General features: G+C 33.8%; 2 protein-coding genes across 4 annotated transcripts; both read left to right on the top strand.

The window, feature by feature from the left end:
* Window positions 1-3,248: 3,248 nt before the first annotated feature.
* Window positions 3,249-18,838, top strand: LOC103845919. Its single transcript, XM_033275476.1, has one exon. It carries the CDS (start codon window positions 9,253-9,255, stop codon window positions 10,171-10,173), a length of 921 nt encoding a protein of 306 aa, XP_033131367.1. The 5' UTR covers window positions 3,249-9,252; the 3' UTR covers window positions 10,174-18,838.
* A 2,273-nt stretch (window positions 18,839-21,111) lies between these two features.
* On the top strand, window positions 21,112-22,757 carry LOC103845918 (bZIP transcription factor 27). 3 transcript variants are annotated; one of them, XM_033275482.1, is made up of 3 exons: window positions 21,112-22,114; window positions 22,253-22,330; window positions 22,478-22,757. In XM_033275482.1, the coding sequence occupies exons 1-3, from the start codon at window positions 21,611-21,613 to the stop codon at window positions 22,553-22,555; spliced, it is 660 nt and encodes a 219-aa protein (XP_033131373.1). In that variant the 5' UTR covers window positions 21,112-21,610; the 3' UTR covers window positions 22,556-22,757. The 3 variants fall into 3 exon arrangements, 2 of the variants coding, with proteins under 2 accessions (XP_033131373.1, XP_018510840.1); XM_018655324.2 differs by having other exon boundaries at window positions 21,314-22,114; window positions 22,484-22,757; XR_004449408.1 differs by having other exon boundaries at window positions 21,118-22,330; window positions 22,478-22,511.
* Window positions 22,758-23,268: the final 511 nt, after the last annotated feature.

Genomic DNA, 23,268 nt, shown 5'->3' with positions numbered 1-23,268 from the left:
TTTTCTATAAATTCGTGTTGTTATCTTTTCATATTTTCTGCATTTATTTGGTGACTTGTCGTCGGCTCTCGCAGAGAATCTGGGACCTCAGGGAAATTTAGGATTTCTTGACTTTCCTCCGATTACGTAAATCGACAGTGCGAATTTCGGTTCACACACCACCCAATGAGAGTCGTTCCAAATCATAGGAGTGTAGACGGTGTGGATATCGTCTATCTCTTTCATTCTAGGAGGTAGGACAATGTCGACCAGACGCTCGTCCCAGCTGAAGGTTGCCTTCTTTCTAGATCGCTTGAATTCCACCCAGATATCCTCGATAAATATCGCTAGGAAGGGTGTGGTGAATGTTGCGTATTCTCTGGCAAGTTGGGTGGAATGTCTAGCAGCGAGCATGTGGATAAGGATTTCCATATGCTGATAAAAGAGTAATGGTAACAAAATTAATAGTGAGAAGAACTTACGTAGGTTGTTATCCATTTCTTTGGTTGCGCCAGTTCGAGAAGAAAGTTGTTAGAAAATTCAAAAGTGGAGGGGTAACATGGAAGGTGTGTGAGAAAAAAATTAGAAAGCCTTATCAGACATAAGTAGGAATCATCCAAAACTGTGATTTAAGACGTCTGTAAGTACCACTTACTTACCACTAAGAGTAATGATACTTTGTCAGGTTTCGCCGTTCATACTGGCACAATCAATGCTTTCCAAGCTACAGCTTCCTCCAACTCTCCACCTTGCATATGCAGTCGTGTTGTTGTCAACGAGGTAGCTGGTTTCAGGGTGACTGGTGTGGGAGGTCGCTCTAGATCGTCTGAAGGGTGATTGGTGGAAGAATTTTGGTTAGTCTTGATCATGTCAGTATCCGCAGGAGGATGATGTATGGTTGTTATATAAATGGGAGAGACGTGATCACTCTCTGCATTGTGTTCACGAGATATGTGGACAGTTGGGGAAGGGTGGTCATGAGAGTCATGGACGATTGGTGTGTGGATGATTGGGTTGGCAACAGGGGAGCTAACCACAAGAGAGGTGGGTGGTGGCGAGTTGTTGGTAGGCAGAAGGAGAGGTTTAGGACGGGTTTTGGTGGAATGATGATGTAGTTGAGCTGCATATTTACTGCTGATAGGGGACTGGCTTTCAGGTAGCCCATTTGTTTCCATTGCACCCACATCCTAGACATCATAAAAAATGAGTTTTGATCAAAATAGATTCAGTAGTCAACGGAGGAATGTATCAACAGTTTGTAGGAGGAGTTCAAAAGATTAAATTCTACCTGATCATTTGGAACGTCATCATTGAGAGGAAGGGGTTCAGGCTGAGAAGTGTCATCAGGTGTGTCGGACTTCTTGCGACGGGACATCAGTGTGTGAAAAGATGATTGTGTACCATGAGATCGTTTCTTCTTCCGTTTGATCAGTTGGTGCAGCTGCTTCATCTGAGTTTTTAGTTGGATCACCATTTCCGTAAGCTGTTCATTGGTGAAGCTGGTTGAACAAGAATGTGTGAAGTAGGAACTTATGCACCTTTGCTTCATGGCTGATGTCTTTTAGTTCTTGACATGTTTAGGTTTGAGTGATTGCGTAATACTAACAGACTCCTTCCCATCTCGTTTAAGCCAAGGTTTGGGCGCCACAATGAGAGGCTTCGATGTAATTCCACCTGGCAACATTCCCTTGTTGAACGTGTGCTAATCAGCTATCAACTGTTCCATGTAAATGACACTGTTGGGGTCAAAATCGGTCACGACGGAATCAATGTCTGAAAATCGGTCACGACGTAAAAATCAGCATAACCGTTTTTACGAAAAGTAATCTTCGTAAAGATATCTTTACGAACAGCCTTGCAGTAAAATATCGTCCAAATCTCAATCGAACCACTAAATACTGATTGTCCGAAGGCAACGGACATGTATCCAAATCGGCCGCGGACAAGCTCGAGTATGGAAATCAGACCGCGGACAAGCCAAGCTCGATCGATACGCGGCGACCAAGCATGCACACAGCTCGGTCGCTACGTAGCGACCGAGCTCGAGCCAAGCTCGGTCGCTACGTAGCGACCGAGCATCCGTCTCGCTCGGTCGCTACGTAGCGACCGAGCGATCGTCCCGCTCGGTCGCTACGTAGCGACCGAGCTCGAGCCAAAGCTCGGTCGCTACGTAGCGACCGAGCTCAGCCAAGCTCGGTCGTTACGTAGCGACCGAGCGATCGTCCCGCTCGGTCGCTACGTAGCGACCGAGCTCGAGCCAAAGCTCGGTCGCTACGTAGCGACCGAGCGCTCGTCCCGCTCGGTCGCTACGAAGCGACCGGGCTCGAGCCAAAGTTCGGTCGCTGTGTAGCGATTGAACCTTTCCGAACGTCAATACGACACCAGTTCTTGCATTCTCGTCAAAACCTTCGAATGCTATCTCCCGAAGACCGTATGCTCAGTCCATGTTTCCCGCCATTCTAATTCATCGATCAAACTTCGCGGATTAGAAACCGCGGAAAACTCGTAGTAAACGTGTCGAGTCGGAAGACGGCCCAAAGGGACCTAAAACACGACTCGAGGCCCATCCTACGATTTTCCTAATCAAAAGCCCGTAAACCACAGCCTGGTTTACGCTTGGTCCACAAGGAAGGATAAATATCAAGTTTCCGCGGATAAATACGGAAGTTTTGAAGATAATTGTGAAGATCGGGAAAAATGGAATATCTCCATTTTTATGCTATGACGGCTTAAGGGCAGAAGAGTAAAAGCGTAAACCGACCTTGGAGCTAGTATATAAGGAGTCCTAGGCGAGGAGCAAGAGGGGGGAACTTTTTAGATTCGGAATTCTCTGCACTTAGAAACTTTAGGCTTTATTCTCGACAAGTTTGGTTTCTATGACTGGCACTCAATTACTAGACGAACTCGCCCAGGCAGTTCGATCTCTTGTGCAGCTCTATCAATTGAACTACGTTCGGCTTGATCCTCGAAAGGGGTACGTAGGCAGCCTTTAACAAGGTTCAGTCCGAAATCAATCAAAAACCTTTTATATATCTTTTTCGTCTTTTGTTATCGAGCTGCGACTCAACTAGGTTTGAGCTTTTAGGCTGCTAGAACTAAGTAACTCGCTGACAGCCTTTGCGGCCAAAGCTTTTATGATCTCTTGTAATGATCGCAACGCTCTTACGCGGACTCGAAATAAGATCTACTGTTTTCTCTAAACTCGTTTGTTATCTTTTCATGATTTTCCGCATATATTCGATCACTTGTCGTTGGCTTTCGCAGAGATCCGGGACCTCTGGGAAATTAGGGTTTTCCTAGTTTCCTTATTTAAACGGAAATCGACAGTGCGAATTTCGGTTCCCACAGACACTGTCTTCCTTGAGATCATTTGGCCACACTCCCCACCATAGCTGTGATTGGCTTTCAATGGGAATAATCGGTGTAACTAGAAGCTGCGAGACGAGAAATCCAAAAATAAGAAAGTGTTTTGTAGAGGAAACTGTTGAGAATTAATAGAAACTATTGACTTACATCAGGAGAAAATTCGACATGGTGGATGTCAACGGAATTGATGAGGGGGTTATATGGTAGATGACCATCTTCTAGGTCCATAAGTGTCAGTTGGTCAAATGAAGCTGAGATATAAGACAACAGCTCTGGTATGGCTGGGAATGCCACAAATTGTAGTGAGAGTAGGAATCCTTGAACACTGAAACTGTCCTGCCTGAGCTTACAAATCAGTGTAGCAACTGGATCCTCACATTTATTTTTTACAAACTTTGGTGGTTTCATGCAGGAAATGGTTTTTAGGAATAACTCTCTACCCCAAGGAAAAGCAAAGAAAGTTGAGAGGTGTTCAACCATCCTAACATATTGAAGAGTAGGGTGTGCTTCTTGTTTGTGAGCAATGATAACACCGTCGACAATGATTATCAAAGCAAGTCGTATCTTCCTCCACCCAGTCATGTTCTGTTCTATCTCGAGCATGTGACATAGTTCAGCAACTGTTATAGTTTTTTTCTTGCCAATAATTCTCTTTCATACTCTGTCTTTGTCATTCGCAACTGATTTAGTATTGTCGGGGTGATACCCTTCAGGGAAGGAGCCACAATGTAGACCGGTGACGGTACCAAATTCTTCAAGACCATAACGAAGAGGATCCCCACCAAAAACAGACCAGAGAGGAAATAATGAATCAGTTTACAAGAAACTTGGTAATGATGGGAAGGGAGGTCGAAAACCTTTCTGAAAGGAGACTAACGAATGGTTTCAAACTCTGAGGTATCTCGGAGAACATGGCGAATGAAGGATAGAATCTCAGGTGAAAAGTAGATGTTAAGACGCTTGGTGGGGAATCTATCAGTTGCAAATAATATGGACGGGAGACGAACGTCCGGTTGAAGTGTTCCTATATATAGAATGTAGGCAGGTTAATAATCAAATGTAAAATTGAGATCTAAAAAACCCTAATTTTGCAAAGATTCAGAAGAGAACGAAATGGAAGAAAGACACTAAAAGAAATATTGGCATTAGTAGTGAATACAAATGTGCTACCATATCGTTTTCGTAGCGTTTCGAAGAATGCCGTGACAGCCGCAGCTACAATAGACCTCCCTCCTATCATAGTGTTTTCCCATGTGTTATGTTAAATAGACATATTATAGCGTTAATTGTCAGCTATATAATAGTTTTATTTAACATTTGATTCGTGCTATGATATAATTTTTCACTGCTTATTTTTTGTGTTATAAAATATTTTATAATGACATAAATATAAGAGAAATACCCAAGGATAGCACTAAAAAAATTTTGGTCACAAATATAGAAACATTTTTGTCACTTTCCTCTTTGTGGTCTGCTTTTGTGACCAAAACTTGAAAATTATCTATTTATGAGAATTGCCCTAAATATAATGCTATAATTAAAAATTAAATAATGAAAAATTAAATAAATTAATTGATTAAAATTAATTGATTAAAGTTAATTAATTAATTTTTAGAAATAAATCAAAAATGAATTTAATAAAAAAAATTAAATTTTATTTATTAATTATAATTTGTTTACAAATAAAATAAGTTTACACGTTAAACCAAAACAACATTAAACAAAATTTGTTTAATTGTAAACCAAGAAAATTAAACCTAAAAAATCTCTAACTCTTGCCCCTCAGCCTCCTTTGCCGTAGAGCTCCACCTCCGCCTCGTCTGTTTGCTCCGGATCCTCCACCATCGATGCTTCAAAAACGCTGTCAGCTACGCCATCTGCTATCCTCTTCCACCATCCACCATCACGAACTCCTCCACCAATTATCCTTCCCGTGTCATCGTCGTCTTCCGCCTACAGAATCCGGCACAGATCCGACTCCACTCCCTCTTCGACTCAAGCAAGACATCTCCTTTGAATGGCATCGAGACAAAGACAGGGACTTTCTATCAGAATACCACCTTCGCACCACGCTTGACCGGAGACGCCGCTATGTCACACCACTGCTTCTCCTTCCCTGCTCCTTAATAAATTTGTAAACAAAACAAAAATTAATCACACATTTATAAGAAGATGATGAGAACAAGAGAGCAGATAAGAGGAAGGGGAAGTGCGTTGACCTGTGTGGTGGTGAGGAGTTGAATATACTCGATAACAACAATGGTGGTGGTACAATAAACCCTGAGTTGATCTTTTGAAAATAATCCCTCCCTCAAGGAAGATTATCATCGACAACAACCTGATGATTCAAGAGATCTCGAAAACAAAATAGAATGAAGAGTATTCGATTCCTCGCAATAAAGGAGGAAGAGGATTCAATTTCTCAAACAAAGATGGAGAGTAAAGATTAAATGTTATGAAAAATTGAGAGAGAATTAAAAGAGAAGAAGAATTTTAAGAGAAGGAGAAATGATTTTTTGGTAGATCTAGAAAAAAAAAGGAAAAGATTCGCAGAGAACAGTGGGAATAACATAGAATCGCCACGGACAAGGTCTGTAGAACTCTTACTTGCTGCGTAATCGACTAAAGTCGCCGCTTTTTAGAATAGGGCTTGTAGGGATGAAATGTATGTTTAAAATTTATTTTTACAAGAATAGATTTGATACATCAAAAAGATGGGACATTAGAATATAAAGTTGTTTTTTAATTTTTTTGGTTGTAACTTTAAAACCCAGTATAAAGCATGATTGATGATTTAAAAGCGGTAGATTAAAAATTAAAACTAAAATCAGCTTCTACAGTCCAACCAATCATCCTTGATGTATCCAAAATCTATACTATTATTTGAGAAGTGATTTTGCTTACTTGTCATCTTTTCTATGATTTTAGGTAATTTTGATTATTTGTCATTGTTTATTGTTTATTTGTCTTATTTTCCATAATTTTAAGAAATTTACTTATTTTTTATGTTTTAATAATTTTAATTTTGTTTATTTGTCATATTCTCCACAATTTAAATAATTTATTTATTTTTCATAATCTTAATAATTTCAATTGGTAATTTTATTTATTTGTAATAAATAATTTTAGGTGATAATTTTAGTTTTGTTTACTTATTGTGTTCTCTATGATTTTAGGATATATTGCTTATATTTTATGCTTTATTATTTTAAAGCATTATTTTTTATATTTCATGATTTAGGTTGAGTCATTATTTTTAATAAATAATTTTTAAATTGTTAGTATTAAAAATGTTTTAGTAATTGTTTAATAAATATTCACATTATATTTAGGGATAATTATTATTAACTAATATTAGTAAATTTTAGCAATAATTTTGTAGTTTTTCATCTTGTGTTCACTTTAGTTATATAAAATTGTTTAATGTTTGTATTAATTATTTTTAAAGGATGTTTGCTACTATTTTATATCATCATCATCTTACCAATCAAAAATATGAGTACAAAAAAACACAATCTTTAGCCGTTAATTTTTTTTATTTTTAAAAAAAGTTTTTATTAAACATATATAATTATGAATTTTAGTTTATAAAATTTTAGTTAAATAGAAATATGTTGTTAACTGGTGTCACTACGAACTCCGATAAAAAGAAATTCATATAAAATGTAATTAGATTTTTGATGAAGAAAGGATTGATTTCATAGGTTTTGTAGATTTATCTTTTATGTTATTTTACAATATTAATAAAAATTTATTATAATATTATGATGATGATAGTTTTACATTTGTGGTTTGGTGATAGTATCATTGTAGATTTTGTTAATAGGTGTCACTATAAACTCTAATAAAAGGAAATTCATATAAATGCAATTAGATTTTTGATGAAGAAGGGATTGATTTCATAGTTTGAAGATTTATCTTTTATGTTATTTACGGTATTAATAAAATTTTATTATATTATTATGATGATGATTCTTTTACATGTGTGGTTTGGTGATAGAATAAATGAACAATTTTGTAAGTATCAAACAATTATCTATGCTAAGTTGTAATAAATAAAGTAAATTATATATTCTGCTTAATTTAATATTTGAAATTAATTAAATAAATTAGATTAAAATTTAAAATTAGATTAAAATTTAAAATTATGTTAAAATTTAAATTACTTGGATATATATCTAGTTCTCTATTAAAAAAATATTTTGGTTAAAACATAATTGGTAGATATATTGGATATTTAATATTATTTGTAATCCCCTACTATACTAAAAGATAAAAATTTATAATAAATATGTTCACGCTAATTGACACGTAGCAGCCTCACAGTCATTTAAAAATTAGAATCATGACGTGACAGTCTTACAATTATTTAAAAATTTATGTGTTCATACACTAATTTTTTTAACTCTAGCGCATACCATTTAATGTGTTCATACACTAATTTTTTAATTAACTAATTTTCAGTTTCTGCATTTTTAACATTTGTATTAGTAAATTGAAGTTTTCCCCGTGCAACTACTAAATAATATCATTGTTGAAAGAAAGAAATTACAAAATCATTAAGATTCACATCAATTACAATGTTGGAATAAAAATGTTTCTAGAAATTGAAAATTTTGCACCTTGCAAAATTTGGCCATGGTTGAGGCTTCGGTATACGAAAGCAAAAAATAATTGTGATTGGTTATGAATTGAAAAAAACTGAGAAAAACACGACACACAAAGTCGGATCTTTAGTTTAGCCAAGTAATGCTTTTTACTGAGTTTTCATATCAAACTAAAAATTAAAAATAATCATATTGGTAGGAAAAAAATTAGAAATCAAAAAGCTTTAAAAGAAAAGAAGATCATTCGCGAAATCAATTGAAAAAACATAATTCAAATTAAATGCCAATTAAAGAGATCATATTATTTTTGATGCAACCCTAGCTCCTTCCGTTCAATTATATCTTGATTTTAATATATTTACCAAGAATTGTTTTATAAAAAAGTACAGGCTATTGGTTGTAGAATATGTCAATTTTACAACATGTCCAGCAATATTGACACGACGGACGCCCAACAATATTATATATTCAGAACTATGAAATTATCTAAAAATTATCAAAGTAGTCACAAATAAATATCTAGCAATAACAAAAAGAATGTTCAAAATACTGAAAATATCTATTTGTTCTCCATCCAAAATTTAAGTTGATTTAATTTTATGTAAATTTAAGTATTTAATCTTACATTATTTAAATATTTATGCTTTATATTATTTTTATTTTTCAGATTTTGAGGAAATGAATCCAAAAGGATTTGTGAATGTTCATTCCTAAAAAACACTATACAACAAATCTCTTAGAACAATGTAAAACAAATAATATAATCAATTATTTCACTCCACGCACCACACGAATCCCTAGTATATAATATTTCTTAAAAATAATATATTTTTATAGTCCAAGTATAGTTATAAATATTGAGTAGCAACTATTTGCTTGACTTAGCATTTAAGTATATGTTTCTTATCATGAATTGCAGCAAAACATTAAGCAAATTTGTCTTTTTCCTTTGAACTTTTATTATTTTAATAATATTTGTTTTGAATTCAATGCTAAGTGTCAACTTAACTCCAAAAGAATCATGTCAGAATGGAGTGGAAATTACGTGTAATAGTCAAAACATCAAATAAAACAGTAACAAAACCAACTCAGAAAATGTTTACTTGCAATTTATTTGTAACCGCTACTTAAAACTACCACAAAGCATAAAATCTATGGTTAGATAAGATAACTAAATAATTGCATTCATTGGCTCAAAATAACATTTTACTTAAATGCCACTTTCATACGTGTGTAAAACGAGTAGAGTGTCCTTATATCTACCAGTCAGTTTCACATTCTTCTCCATCACAAACCAGTCATGTCATCTCCAACACTAGACCAACTACACACTTACCATGCCCAAGAAAGGGTGATATTCTCTAAACTGGTCCTACAATTTTCAAGATCACCATCTGAATCACTCCTTGTCATGGCTACATGGTTTTGGCTTGAAAACTTTGGTTTTGAAGACATTTTTGCAACCATATTTGCTCTTCCAGATCGACTCATTGCATCTTTTGCTAACGAAGCTGTCTCCTGCTTCCGATGCATCGAGTACTCTGATCCCCCAAATGGCTTCGACCAAATCCCTCTCACTTCACAATATTTGCAAAATCACATCTCACTTTCCATGATTTACAAACATCGATACACCGCCATTGCTGGTATCAAAACCTTTCTAAACACCATTTGTTCTAGAATCTTTTCAGACATCCTTGCACAAGTTCTTCCATATTCTTCACCACCATATTTCGTCCCCGGATTCCACCCATCTCTGATCATACCTGGCTTCCCGCATCCAACTTTCGGAAACATCAATGTCATGCGACCTAATCTAGTTGATGGCGTTAACACCTTCAACAACAACAACTCATTCCTCTTCCCAAAGGGTCTTTGGGAGTGGAACGATCACTCCATGGAAAGTGAGAATGATCGAACCATGTTTATAACGTTTTCTCGTGGCTTTCATGTGTCGCAGGCCGAAGTTAAGGAGCTTTTCACCAACATATTTGGAGAAAAGTGTGTGGTAGGTGTTTACATGCGAGAAGACTGCGTAAGTTCACCTAACATAGTTGCGTGTAACAATGATCAGCAACAATCACTATTTGCTAAGTTGGTTTTGGACTCGGTGGTTACGGTGGATCGTATACTAGAAGGTGAGAAGCTCCAAAAGTTTCGGATCAATGGTAAACACATATGGGCTCGTAAATACAACGAGAAGAAGGACAGGCGTACTTGATTCACCTAAAAGTCGAAAGAAAATCTAATTTTCCTTTTGTTCATCTTTATCTTTATGTTATAATTTAATAATAAGAAAACATATGTAATGCCTTACGCCTAGCTATTTAATTTTGGACTTTTTCAATATGAATGGAATATGTTTTCACATAATTTAGCGTTGAATGTCACTGCAAATTTAATTTAAAACAAGTGTAATGCAACACTATATTGTGCATGAACACATCCTCTTTTTTTATCGAGCTTATGCTGATTCACATTTGATTAGGTAATTAGTCAGAATTTTATCTAGTTCAGTTGAATTGAAGAAATAATTTCTCGAGAAACACAACACTATCAAAATAAAAACATTTTCGAAAAATACACTATCAAATTAATTTTCAAGATATTTTTCTTCCAAGCTTATTAAAAAATATAAAATTGTATATTACATATAGTATATTTTTTCCATTTTTACATGAATAAAATTAAAATACATAATAAAATGTTACGGAAATAATTAAAATATATGATAAAATATTAACTTGAACATGAATGGGCAGATATCTACTAAATTCAAATTTCTTACTCATATTTTATGCATGCACTAGCTTTGATCCTTTTTAAATACAAATATTAAAATATAAAATAAATGACACGTCGTAATATTATTGGTAAAAGTTGCAAAATTATCGGTTATAACTGGTAAATTAATATTTAAACTATTGAAATAAAAATAAATGTATTAACAGGAATGGATTATAAAAAATGGAATTGTTTCATTCCATTTATTCATGAAGAAATTTGTTATGGAATAATTTTCTTTGTATTTATTTATGGAATTGACGAAATGACTGTTCTATTTTATTCATAGTAAACAATAAAATTAGAATTAATAGAATTGATCATTTCATATGATTTTAATTTAAAAAAATACAAATATTTGAACTAGTCGAATAAAATAAATGGATTAACAGAAATAGAATATCAAATTAGAATCGATCCATTCCGTTTATTCATGAACAAATTTGTTATGTACTAGTTTTCTTTGTATTTATCTATGGAATTGACGAAATGACTAGTCTATTTCATTCATGGTAAACGATAAAAGTGGAATTAATAGAATCAATCATTTTATATCATTTGAATTTAAAAAATAAAAATATTTGAACTAGTGGAATGAAATAAATGGATTAACAGAAATGGAATATAAAAATGGAATCGATTCGTTCCATTTATTATGGACAATTTTTTTATGTAATAGTTTTCTTTGTATTTATCTATTTAATTATGGAATTGATGAAATGGATATAATATTTCATTCATGGTAAACGATAGAAACAATTTGTGGAATTAATAGAATCAATCATTTCATATCATTTTAATTTAAAATGCAAATATTTGAACTAGTGGAACAAAATAAATGGATTGACAGAAATAGAATATAAAAATGGAATCGATCCATTCCATTTACTCATGAACAAATTTGTTATGTATTAGTTTTCTTTGTATTTATCTATTAATTTACGGAATTGGTGAAATGACTATTTTTTTAATGGCTATTTTTTTCATTCATGGTAAACGATAGAAAAAAATTGTGAAATTAATAGAATAATTCCATATCACTTTAATTCAAAAAGTACAATTCAGTTGCAGCCATCATCTTCCACCATTTGGTTTAGTAGTAGTAGTAAATTTAGTATGGACTGTGCGCAACACAATCCATGGATAAAAAAATACAAAGAGACAAAAGTTTAATGTTATAGTTAGAGCAAAAAAAAGTCAAGATTATCTAGGAATAGGTTTAAAATTAAAGATTTTAAATATATTTGCGGTCAAACCCGGATCTATTGCTTGGAAGCCAATTATCTTAACCGTTGGACTACAGACGATTAATATTATCAGAATACATATTTATTTCATACTTCCATACAGAGTTTATGGAAAAGGGGCCTATTTCAACATGAACTTTACCCGTCGTGCATATTTCTTCCCGAAATTTGTAGTAGTGCGTATTCCATACTGAACTAAACAAAAAATTAAATATACTACATGAAAATTAATGCATCGTGCCTTTTCATTACCCAACTTTTAGTAGTGCATATTCCATACCAAACTAAATAAAAATTCAAAAATACTACATGAACTCTTAAAATCGTGCTTCTATATATATTGATCGTCAAAGGTGTTAGTCATCCGTTAATTTATCAAAACGACATTATTTTGGATGAATTCTGTAAAATTAAAAATTAAAAATACTACATAAACTCTCAAAATCGTGCTTATATATATATTTACCATCAAAGGTGTTAGTGATCCATTAATTTATCAAAATGCATTATCTTGGATAAATTCTGTTAAGTTAAAATTTAATTTTTTGGAGATTCAAACTCTCACACTGGTGGACAAGCATAAAGTAAATATTTGAATTAATAATAAATAATTTAAACTTATAAGATAATAATTTGTAAAGGTAAATTTAAAAACATTAGTAATTATAGATTTACTTGATAAAACTAAAACAATAAAAATTTGATAACATATATTTGATTAAATAAATATATATATATATATATATGTTAATGTTTACACAATTAATACAAGAAAGTTATTTTGGTTTATAGATGTTATCCAAAATGACGTTGTTTTGATAAATTAACAGATGACTAACACCTTTGACGGTCAATATATATAGAAGCACGATTTTAAGAGTTCATGCTGTATTTTTGAATTTTTGTTTAGTTTAGTATAGAATATGCACTACTAAAAGTCCGGGAATGAAAAGGCACGATGAGATTCAAGATCAGCTATTTACCAATGACGCAAAATGAGAATGCAGATTCGTTAGCTAGGAATACCGGATCTAAATGTTTAAAAAATAATTAAATTATAACTAGTTAATAAACAGTTTCCACTTGCTGATAAATTTTTAATCATTTTGATTATATGTATAAAAATTAAGTAGAATATTTTATTTAAATAAATTTATGTTTTTATCTTAACTAAATATGTAGTGTCATTACTATTAAGTTGTTCTATTTTACAATTGAATCACAATTTAGATGGTCTTCAATATATTAAAATAAAGCTATTAATTATATTTAGTTCGATTATTCTTATTCACTTGTAGATATATTTTAAATATACAGAAACAATATTATTTTCAAAAAAAAATCAGTCACTTATTTGAGTAATAATAAGTGATTTATTTTTTCTTATAAAATTTAGATGGTTTATAATTTATATATGAAAATCAAATAGATTTTTAAATTATATTGTTAACTTAATTTGACATATAATTTTAGTTATAATAATTTATACCAATTTTATTAATTATTTTAAAACAGATTGATTGCTACAAATCCTTTGCAGCGAAAGTGAGTGCTCTACTATATCTCTGTCTAACGAAAGCAATTCAAAACTATTCAAACGGCATAAGTAATCTAAGCGACCAAAAACATTGCCGAACAACACAATCACTTTTATTGAAACCAAAATCATAAATAATCCATCAAAATGGATCATCGCATAACTGTTTCATCAAATTGAGCATTAGAAAAGTAATGTTAATACGAGATTCCTTAATATGATGAAATCAAAAGTATGATTGTGAATCCACATAAAAAACATCGATACAAGAAACCTTTGACAATGAAACTGAGACGGCGGGGCAGCATCCGAGCTGAGAGAGACAAACATACATGCTGACGGCGGGGATAGGCGATGTTGTAAATGATGACGGCCGATAGGAGAGACGCCAAAGATGAGAGAGGCCGTCGCGATTGTGATTTCAATTTTCAAATATATCTATTTTATATACGGTAATTAGGAGAAAAAAGGGTAAAATGGTAATTAGTCATATTGAATGAAATCTAGTTTGGTGATTTTGGGACTTGAGTGCTATGTTGGGAATGAAAATTTGAGGTAATTTCTCTTCTATTTTAGCATCTATTAAAAGTAATTAGTTTTGTGATTATTTATTAAAATTATATTATATAAGTAAAATTATTTTTATAGATGTTTTTATCTTTGTTATAATTATATGAGATTTATAATCAGATAAACAATTATGCAAAAAATGTATAAACCATCTAAATAATACTAATATTAAACTATTTTAGTTAATTAAAGATACATATATATATAAATATATATATCAGTTATGTTATTTAATTATTTTATATAATCATCTAAGAAAATAAACAGATATAAATAAAATATTTCTACTACTTTACAATATATTTTATGTTGGTTAAATGGTTTTTAAAGAGACAAATAAATTCCTTTCTTAATAATCAAGAATATTTTGTGAATTGTTTTAGTGAAATCACATTATATATAAATATAGTTTTGTTTGATCTAAAAATATAGATAAGTATAAGAAATTATTAGTTTTGACTTTGGATATATATTTTTATTGGTTAAATTATGTTTTAAAGGGAATACTGTATATTTTCTTGATATTAAGATTATTTTGTGAACTTTCCTTCTTTATGAAGTCACATTATATATAAATATATTTTTGTCGAATTTATAAATGTTTCCTTTTTATTTTATATATTTATTGTAAAATAAAAAGAAAATAAATCAAAATATAATATAATTAAAAATTTACCAAATAAAAAAATTAGTAATAGTATTTAGAAGTAATATTTTAAATTCATTAAAATATCTCTATAATTAACCCTCGTGAAAATTAACACGAGTACAACACATAGAAAACTGAATTTTTAAATAATATTATAGAGATTCCATTTTATATTTACCACTTACATCCTAATTTTTCCTTTAAACGATAATCGCTATCTTTGGTTAGATTAATAAAATATTTTGAAGTGTTAGTTGCACGCTACAACATACATGATTGGTAAAGTTTAGTGATTTAAAAAGAAATAAAACTAAAGTATAGAGATAAAGCCCAACCAATCACCTCCATAATTTACAACTGCTTCTTTGTCAATTCTCATTATAGCAGTTGGTCACTAACATTTTATTTTTGTAATTCACGGTCACTGACATTTATGTTACAAATTAAGAATAACATTCTATCACAAATTCATCACACCAGGGTAAACGTAGTCACAATTATCCACAGTTACTAATTATTATATACAAAATAAACAATATAATAATAGGTTTTTACTTATATAAAATATATATATATATATATATATATAAATTATTAATTTATAATTTTAATAAGACTATATATTTACATAGAATTTTCTTTAAAAAATATTATCTTATTATTTTATCGATTTGTGTCAAATTTTGAACCACCCCAAATTAGAACCGACAAAATTTATTAATTTTTAATGATTATTAATTTACCGAATATTAATTTAAAAAGGTCCTACTGTGTATAGCCTTCTTCTCCATCCTACGGTGAGCATTGATTTGGATCTTAAAACTCATACTTCTTGCTTTCTTTTTCTTTTTACTCCTTTGCTAGATTTAATGGTAGTAATAATTGCAGGTACTATGTTGCCATCGTACGACCTAGAGACAAGCTATTGATAGATATCTGCATATCCAAAGTGAATGCATCTGAGACGGTCAAAGAAAACTCATGAGGCCTTCTCGTTGTCCGTCAGTTCATACTCTTAAAAGATGAAAAAGATAAGAAGATAAAAAGATAAAGCGACAGAATTTGCAGTCAGTCCGTGTATTGATTGAGGTTGATGGTCAATTCTTATAACAATATTTACATTCATAGAGCTCCATGCATAAGTAGACTGGTACAGAAATTAAAATGGTACTTGTTGATCATGTTTGGGAAGTTCGGCAAAGAGCAACACAAATATATGACCACGTCATCCTCATGCTCTCTCGTCTCGTGGACAGTCCCGGTATTTTGGTATACAAATTTCAGATGTTTTTGATATTGGACCGAATCAGAACCGGTTATTTTTGTTCGGTTCAGGTTCAAAATTGATTTACACAAAAAGTAATTAATTTATTCTTGTGTTAAATTAAAAAAAAATTACCAATTGTTACTTTGTTTTGTAATAATCTAACTAAATCCATATGCAAAAATAAATAATTCACGCGGAAAAAACCATTAATAAAAACATCTTGTAAAAAGCATCAATAAAAACATCAAAAATCGGCTCAGTTTGATAAATAATTTTGGAAACAAAAGATACCAAGCCTTTCTCTTGTTTTGGTTTCCTTTTAAAAGTTAAGCTTTATAATATAAATTCAGTTTTAATACCTATCAAACCTAAATGTTTTTTAGTGTATCAAAAGACTTTGTAATCGTTATACAAAATGTCGAAAAACATTTAGTCATTGTGGAAGCAGAAAAGGTTTAAATCTCGAAAAAATGTTTGTTGACAAGTTTGTGGAGATATGGTTATGTTACGATTAGACATGTTGAAATTGTTTGTGGATATGAAGTGGAGAATGTATCATATTCATATCTTTTGGTCACACGTCAATAGTTTTCTCAATAATCTTAAAAAAAAAAAAAAACGGTTGGAGATAAAAGGAACCTTTGAAGACAAAAAAATCTCACAAAAAGAAAGAAAATAAAAACTCAGAGGGGCTCGGCGGTCGGCCGGCGCGTGAGCGTCCGTGCCGCCGCCGGAGCTCGTGTTTCTTTCAGATAAAATAATCAGGTTCCGGCCTTCTCACCGTCTCCGCCGGTTTCCGCCTGTCCGAGCTCTGGTCCGCCACCAACCATTTCGGTTCTGGCCCTGGAGTAACGACGCGGTGGCTGAAAGGATGACGCGGTGAAGACCTTAGTGTTTTGAATAATATCTCCGGGAGGTGGAGGCTATCTCAGATCCGTTGCCGCCGGTCTTTTGTCTCCGTGGCGGGGAAGCTTCTTCAGTTCCGCCGTCATCGGATCTAGTCTCCGGGGGGTGAAGGCTTCTTCAGCCTTGCGTTGCCGGCTTGTGGCCCCTAATCTTTAGGGTTTAGTTTATATCTATTTTTTCTTTGGTCTGGTTTTAGTTCTGGTTGTTTCTGTTGATAGTGTGTTCGTCGGAGGAGATGGAAGAGCTCCGGCGGAAAGAGTGAAGATGCATGCGATTCCTCTCGCGGGTCTCTGCGATTAATGACGATGGATGAGCTTTCGCTACGGCGATTGAGGCTCTCCTGTTTGAGTGGCCCAAAGTTGTTTGAAGGTAAAGAGGAACGGAGCGATGGAGCTCCGGTTTGGCCGTGTGATCCGAAGGTTGGATCTCTGGCGTCGAAGAGACGCGGTGGTATTGCGCTGACCTAGTGACACGTGTTCCCTCGAGGATGAGGATGGCAACACGTGTACAAGCTACCAAAAGTGAGATTAGAGAGGCGGCCAATTTCATTTCTGCTTGGTCTCTAGGGTTTTCTCGATTTGGGCCGCAGGTTTTAGCCCATTTGAGAAAATGGGGTGCCCTAATAAGTTGTTGGGCTTTTGCTAATATATTGTACTGGTCTTGGCCCGCTTCTTTCAAATATTAAAAACCTTTGACGGAAAAAAAAAGATAAAAGGAACATTCTCTCTCTTCGTATCTACTTCACCTTCTCTCTAAAAGGAACTATGATTTTATATTTTGACTATAGAAATATTGTTATGATTTTTTTTGCTTTGGCTAAATTTGAACTGTAAATATTTGTCTTTGCAGAACAATTATAAAGACATGATTTTTATAAAAGTGTCTGTGAACTTTTTAAAAAATACAAATCAAGATTGGTGTAGATTTAGAGATGTAGATATAATTGTGGTTGTGGAGAAAATCACACATTTAGTTACGGATCTCTAATGGTTTAAATAATAAGTATGTTTAAAAATCCTAGGATATGAGTTAAAAGAAAGAAAATTAATTACCATTATCCTTTTGGCTTATTGGTGAAATAGCCAATTTTGGAGACAAAATTAAGAACATAATATATGATTTAACATTATTAGATCTCATACCATTTTGTTCCTTTTCTTCTAGTTCTCTCCTTTCTTTAAGCCTTTGCCGGTAATAACATCCAAAAAGCATCTGTCATTTAAATAAAAAATAAATAAAAATGTTATTAGAGTAGTGGTGGTTATAGCATCCACCTTGATTATGGTGATAGTATATATAAATAGAATAGACAATGCTAAATGGCATAGTTTATGTTAACGAAATTATAAAATGGTTTAAATATATTAATATACTATACATATCCAAAATTAATAAAATTAAACTCAACTTCAACCCAAATTTTTCAAAAACTAAATCCAAAACACTAATCACTAAACTGTACAAGAAAATATAAACTCTAACCCAAATATCAAAATATGCACATAGTATATAATATTAAGTAGTTTCAAAATAGAATAGTAACAAACGAAATAGCATAGTACATATTATTTAAATTTTTTAAATATTTATGATCGCAGGGAGTGAGGTAGTGCTTACCCCAACATCAACCCAAACCTACAACAAACTAAACCTACAACACTAATCACTAAACCCTAAAAAAAAATATAAACCCTAACCCAGATATCAAAATGTGAAGATCCAAATAAAATAGTAACAACGAAATAACATAGTACATATTGTTCAACTAGAATAGTACAACCGACAACTTACAGTATATGCGAGTGGTGGTGGTTACGGCAGAAGATGTGGAGACTGGTATCAAGAAGATTGTGGCTGTTCTGAAGGATCTAATGGCAAAACTATAAAATCTAAAAATTACAGATCTGGTTAATAACTAAAAGAAATGATGATGATAGAAAAAGTGGTGGTGATTAAAACACACAATAAATACAAAGCACAGTGTGAAGTTGGTGATAGCGTATCATAACGGTGACAGAGGGTAAGGCGGTGGGGATGGAAGAAGAGTGGTGGTAGTTGATAATCAAAGAAGAAGAAAAAAAATGTATTTTTTTTTCTTTCATTAAACGGTAACTAAGAAGGGTAATATAGTATATATTTCATAAATAATGGAGGAACTTTTTTTTTTGGTTAGATAGTTAATTATGATATTTTTTTTGGCTATACAGCCCAACTCCTCTTATCCTTTCGTTTTGTTTCGTGCAGGTGTAAGAACCAAAGAAAACACTACTAATAATATAAGTAACTAAAGTAGATGATAATATAAGTAACTAAAGTAGATGTATTGCATTAATTTTGTCAACTTGACCCGGTTTGACTGTAACATCCAAATACCTGGCCTATTTTTTTTAAGGGGCAGGAGCTTCTCTACGGCCCATTAGGAAAAACCTAAGATTTTCCTTCCCTTTTCTTAGAAATGGAGTCTCCCTTCTTTTTTTCCTCACCAGAAACCTTAAGCAGGCTCTGCAGAGATGTAGAAAGACTAGGAAATCCTAGCCGTCAAGCTCTTATTTCCTTTTCTCTATTCTTCTCTCACGCCTCTCATGCCTCTCTCTCTCTCTCTCTCTCTCTCCTCTCTCTCTCTCTCTCTCTCTCTCTCTCTCTCTCTCTCTCTCTCTCTCTCTCTCTCTCTCTCTCTCTCTCTCTCTCTCTCTCCTGGCGGCTTTCCCCTTAGCTCTCTCCTTGCCGTCGCCTTTTCTCTCATCGCCGGTGGCCGAGTTGTGGTGGTGGTGGTTGTAGTCGTGTGGTATGGTGGTGACCAGTTCTCATCTCCCTTGCCTCTTGTTCAAGATCCATATCCAGATCTAGACTAAGGTGAGGTGATTCAAACTCATCTTGTTCCCATGTACTCTATACTCCTTTATGTTGGAGTTAGGTTTGATTAGACCATGTTTGAAAGTTAGGTTGATAGCTCATGAAGACTTCTAGGTTGCTAGATGAGTGGATCATGTTGCATAAGAAATCTCATCTTGTTTAAAGGACTTAATGAATTGCCTTGTGTTGATGTGAATGATTGTTTATGATGATCGCTTGGGTGATTGGTTGTTATGATTCCTATGAGGATCCTTGAATGAGAGCTAGGTTGCAAGAAAGAAGTGAATGCCTAAGGTGATAGGTATGTAGAATTGGTATATGTTGTTATGATTGAGAATGTGAAGTGTATTGTGTGAGACACCGATAATGGGTGGCGTCCAGTGAATGAGAACTAGAATGAGAATGAGAATGTTAACGTGTCAATGAACTTGTTTGTTGTCCTGTTAGGAACACCGAGAACGGGTGAGCGTCTAGACTCGGATGTGTGAACATAAGGGACAGTAGCCTAACATGAGGTACCCGCAGGAGCCCACGGGACAGTATCCTAACATGAGGTACCCATGGGCGAGATGAGAAAGACCGTGAAAAAACGGTGACCGCGAAAGGCGGGATAGAAAATGTGTGAGGCGACTTAAGATCGAGTTAATGCCGAGTCGTGGCACAAGTATGGCTATTACGACCGCTGGCGGACAGTGCCAAGTGTAGGCCAACGTGCTGCAACTCGGATAGCCATGTAGGAAACTGTAGGGGGATCCTTCCAGGCCAGGCCGGAATGCGTAGGGATATCTGTAAACGGCTATAGGTCCATATGTCTAGGTTGCTTGGAGTCGTGTCGGTCGAGTCTATTGATTCATGTGTGCAGCAATGACTGAGATCGTTGGGTTGGTTGATCGCTAGGTTGCTAGAAATGCATAGAATGATGATGTTATGAAATGTTAAGTTGCACTAATTGATTGTAGTGGCTAGCCAGTCCTGGTTCCCGCGTAAGGTAGTGCAGAGTGTCATGCAGGCATGCTGGCATGCTGGTCTAGAGTCACTTTATTGAGTATCCCGTTTGCTCATTTCCTCCCTTTCTATTTTTCTGTGCATAGGACTATAAGTAGAAGTAAATGGATACAGGTGTGACAGTATTTCACGGAAAGTTATTTGTCCGTCGACTCTTGGAACCAGTAATAAGACACGTGGGGTTGTCTAAACGAACATACACGTGTCCATAACAATCTTTTAGTAACCCCGGTCTGACGCCCGAGGATCGGGTCATTACATTGACGATCGATTCCACTCTTTAGAGATGCATTATGTAAGCAACACTATAACACTATGACTGTTTTCAAAATATATTTACCTAAAAGTAAATTTAAAAAAAAAACAGAAAATTTGGTTAAAAAGTAAAAACTAAAGCAAATGTGACACTTGAAAGCGATCTAAAGAGTGTTGAATTGTGGTATTAAAGTGAGACCAAAACCATGGCTTATTGGCCACCTTTCTAAAATCAAAAGAATCTATTTCCCACCAACTCCGGATTTAAGGATCATGCTATTTGCTAATATAATCAAATCATGTAAAATGTTGAAATGATTATCTTATGAGAAAAAGTTTGACGTCACAACTGTATATTTATCACTATCAATTTTTGGATTAAGCGAGAAAAGTCATCACATTAACTTATTTTTATTTTGTTCAAGAACAGTTACATCTTTGTCTCTTGTGCTGGACCCAACCATCATAATACCAGAAATGACTATGGAGAGAGATTGAAAGAGAAGAAACTCTCTCTCTCTCTCAGCTTCTCTCTGCTCTCTCTCACTCAAAGATACAAAGCTTTTGGTGTTGTTCTGATCTCCAATGTTGTCATCAGCAAAACATAAAATCAACCATAGTGATTTTTCAGTTTCCTCATCTTCATCTTCATTACCTCATTCATATTCACAAGCCAAGAACATGACTCAAGTCACCATGGAAGAGGTATGGAAAGATATCAACCTTGCTTCCCTACACCAACATCGCCAGCTAAACATTGATCATGAGCCAATGTTGAGCAACCAAAACCCTAATAACTCCATCTTCAAAGATTTCCTCAACAAGCCTTTGAATCAAGAACCCCAACCACTACCACCTTCTTCTTCTTCATCCACTCTCCACCGCTCTCTTCTTCCTCCTCCTCCTCCTGAAACTGTTCTCAGTTTAAACCCTCACTCCATTAACACCCACTTTGATGAATCTGCGAGGTTTGGTTGTTTTGGGAAGAAAAGAGGAGGCCAAGAATCTGATGAAAGCAGAGGAGACAGAAGGCATAAGCGTATGATCAAGAACAGAGAATCTGCTGCTCGTTCCAGGGCTAGGAAACAGGAATGCCTCTCTCCTTACTTTTCTCCGCCTTATCAACTTCATGTGAATTGAAGGAAGCAGAAACTGAATCTAGTGTTGAATCTACAGTTTCTTCTCTGTATTAAAAAAAATGGTATATATTATTTTCTTCTATTTCAGGCATATACAAACGAGCTGGAGCTTGCAATATCTCACTTGCAGAAGGAAAATGCAAGACTCAAGAGACAAGAAGAGCAGGTACAATCTTTTGATGTCCAATTCTAAAATGTTACATTACTATATATATGCAGTAACTTTTTCGTGTATTAACTCTTAAGGAGATTGTGAGTGTAAGATTGCTGCTAGACTGATGTCGTTTTTCTTTGTTCTGTATGTTATGGGAAAATGCAGTTGAAAATGGCGGAAGCAACTCAACACCAAACAAAGAGAAAGCTTCAACGGTCTTGGACAACTCCATTTTGAGAAAAAGACATCCAAGTCATGTCATGGAGAAGAGAAGCATGGATAATATGTACATTCTTAGCTTAAGGTAAATCTGTGGATGTAGTAGTTTTGGGGAGTGTAGTAACGAACTTTCATTCGTCTTGTGTCGTTTTCCTATCAAACCTTTTTGACTTGTGTACTATTTTTCTACTTAACATATGCCTACTTTTTCACTGGTTAAGATTACTGTAGTTCTTGCCTAATACACTGGGTCACTCAATTACCTTAGAGGGATAAAAATATTAGTCATGATGCCCAAGAAGTTTATTGTTGACTTCTTCTTGTGAATACTTAAACGGGAAACCAAAAATAGAGAGACAGATAAAACACATAAGAGCAAATATGGTGGCATCTAATGTTTACTGAAAGTTGGAAGCACTGTAGTCAATGAGTTTGCTTCATCTTCATTTTGGCTGTATACTTTTTTTCTCACGTTTAATGGCATACTTCGTGACCAACCCAACACTTTTTCATCCTTTTTACATTAAATCAAATAGTTTGCTAAGTAGGGTTTTATATTCCAACGTTTACATTTGACTTGAACTATTATATCTATGCATATTGTTTCACTAGACCATATTTGCTTCATCTTCCTTTTAATGGCATACTTCAAGCTCAATCCAACACGTTTGCATCCTTTAACATTAAATAAAATAGTTTGATGTCTGGGACCTTTTGATCTAGTGACAAGG

The sequence above is a fragment of the Brassica rapa genome, chromosome A07 (genome assembly GCF_000309985.2).
Source record: "Brassica rapa cultivar Chiifu-401-42 chromosome A07, CAAS_Brap_v3.01, whole genome shotgun sequence".
Classification (NCBI taxonomy): domain Eukaryota; kingdom Viridiplantae; phylum Streptophyta; class Magnoliopsida; order Brassicales; family Brassicaceae; genus Brassica; species Brassica rapa.
Note: the sequence above shows the minus strand (reverse complement) of the source record. Positions and strands in the feature narration are given on the sequence as shown.

What these genes read in the sequence shown, in the direction of transcription:
- LOC103845919 (XM_033275476.1), top strand. Translation starts at nt 9,253, where the DNA reads ATGTCATCTCCAACACTAGACCAACTACACACTTACCATGCCCAAGAA.
- LOC103845918 (XM_033275482.1), top strand. Translation starts at nt 21,611, where the DNA reads ATGTTGTCATCAGCAAAACATAAAATCAACCATAGTGATTTTTCAGTT. An exon ending in GTTCCAGGGCTAGGAAACAG is followed by an intron (nt 22,115 to 22,252) that starts GAATGCCTCTCT and finishes CTTCTATTTCAG; the next exon opens with GCATATACAAACGAGCTGGA. An exon ending in TCAAGAGACAAGAAGAGCAG is followed by an intron (nt 22,331 to 22,477) that starts GTACAATCTTTT and finishes TGTTATGGGAAA; the next exon opens with ATGCAGTTGAAAATGGCGGA.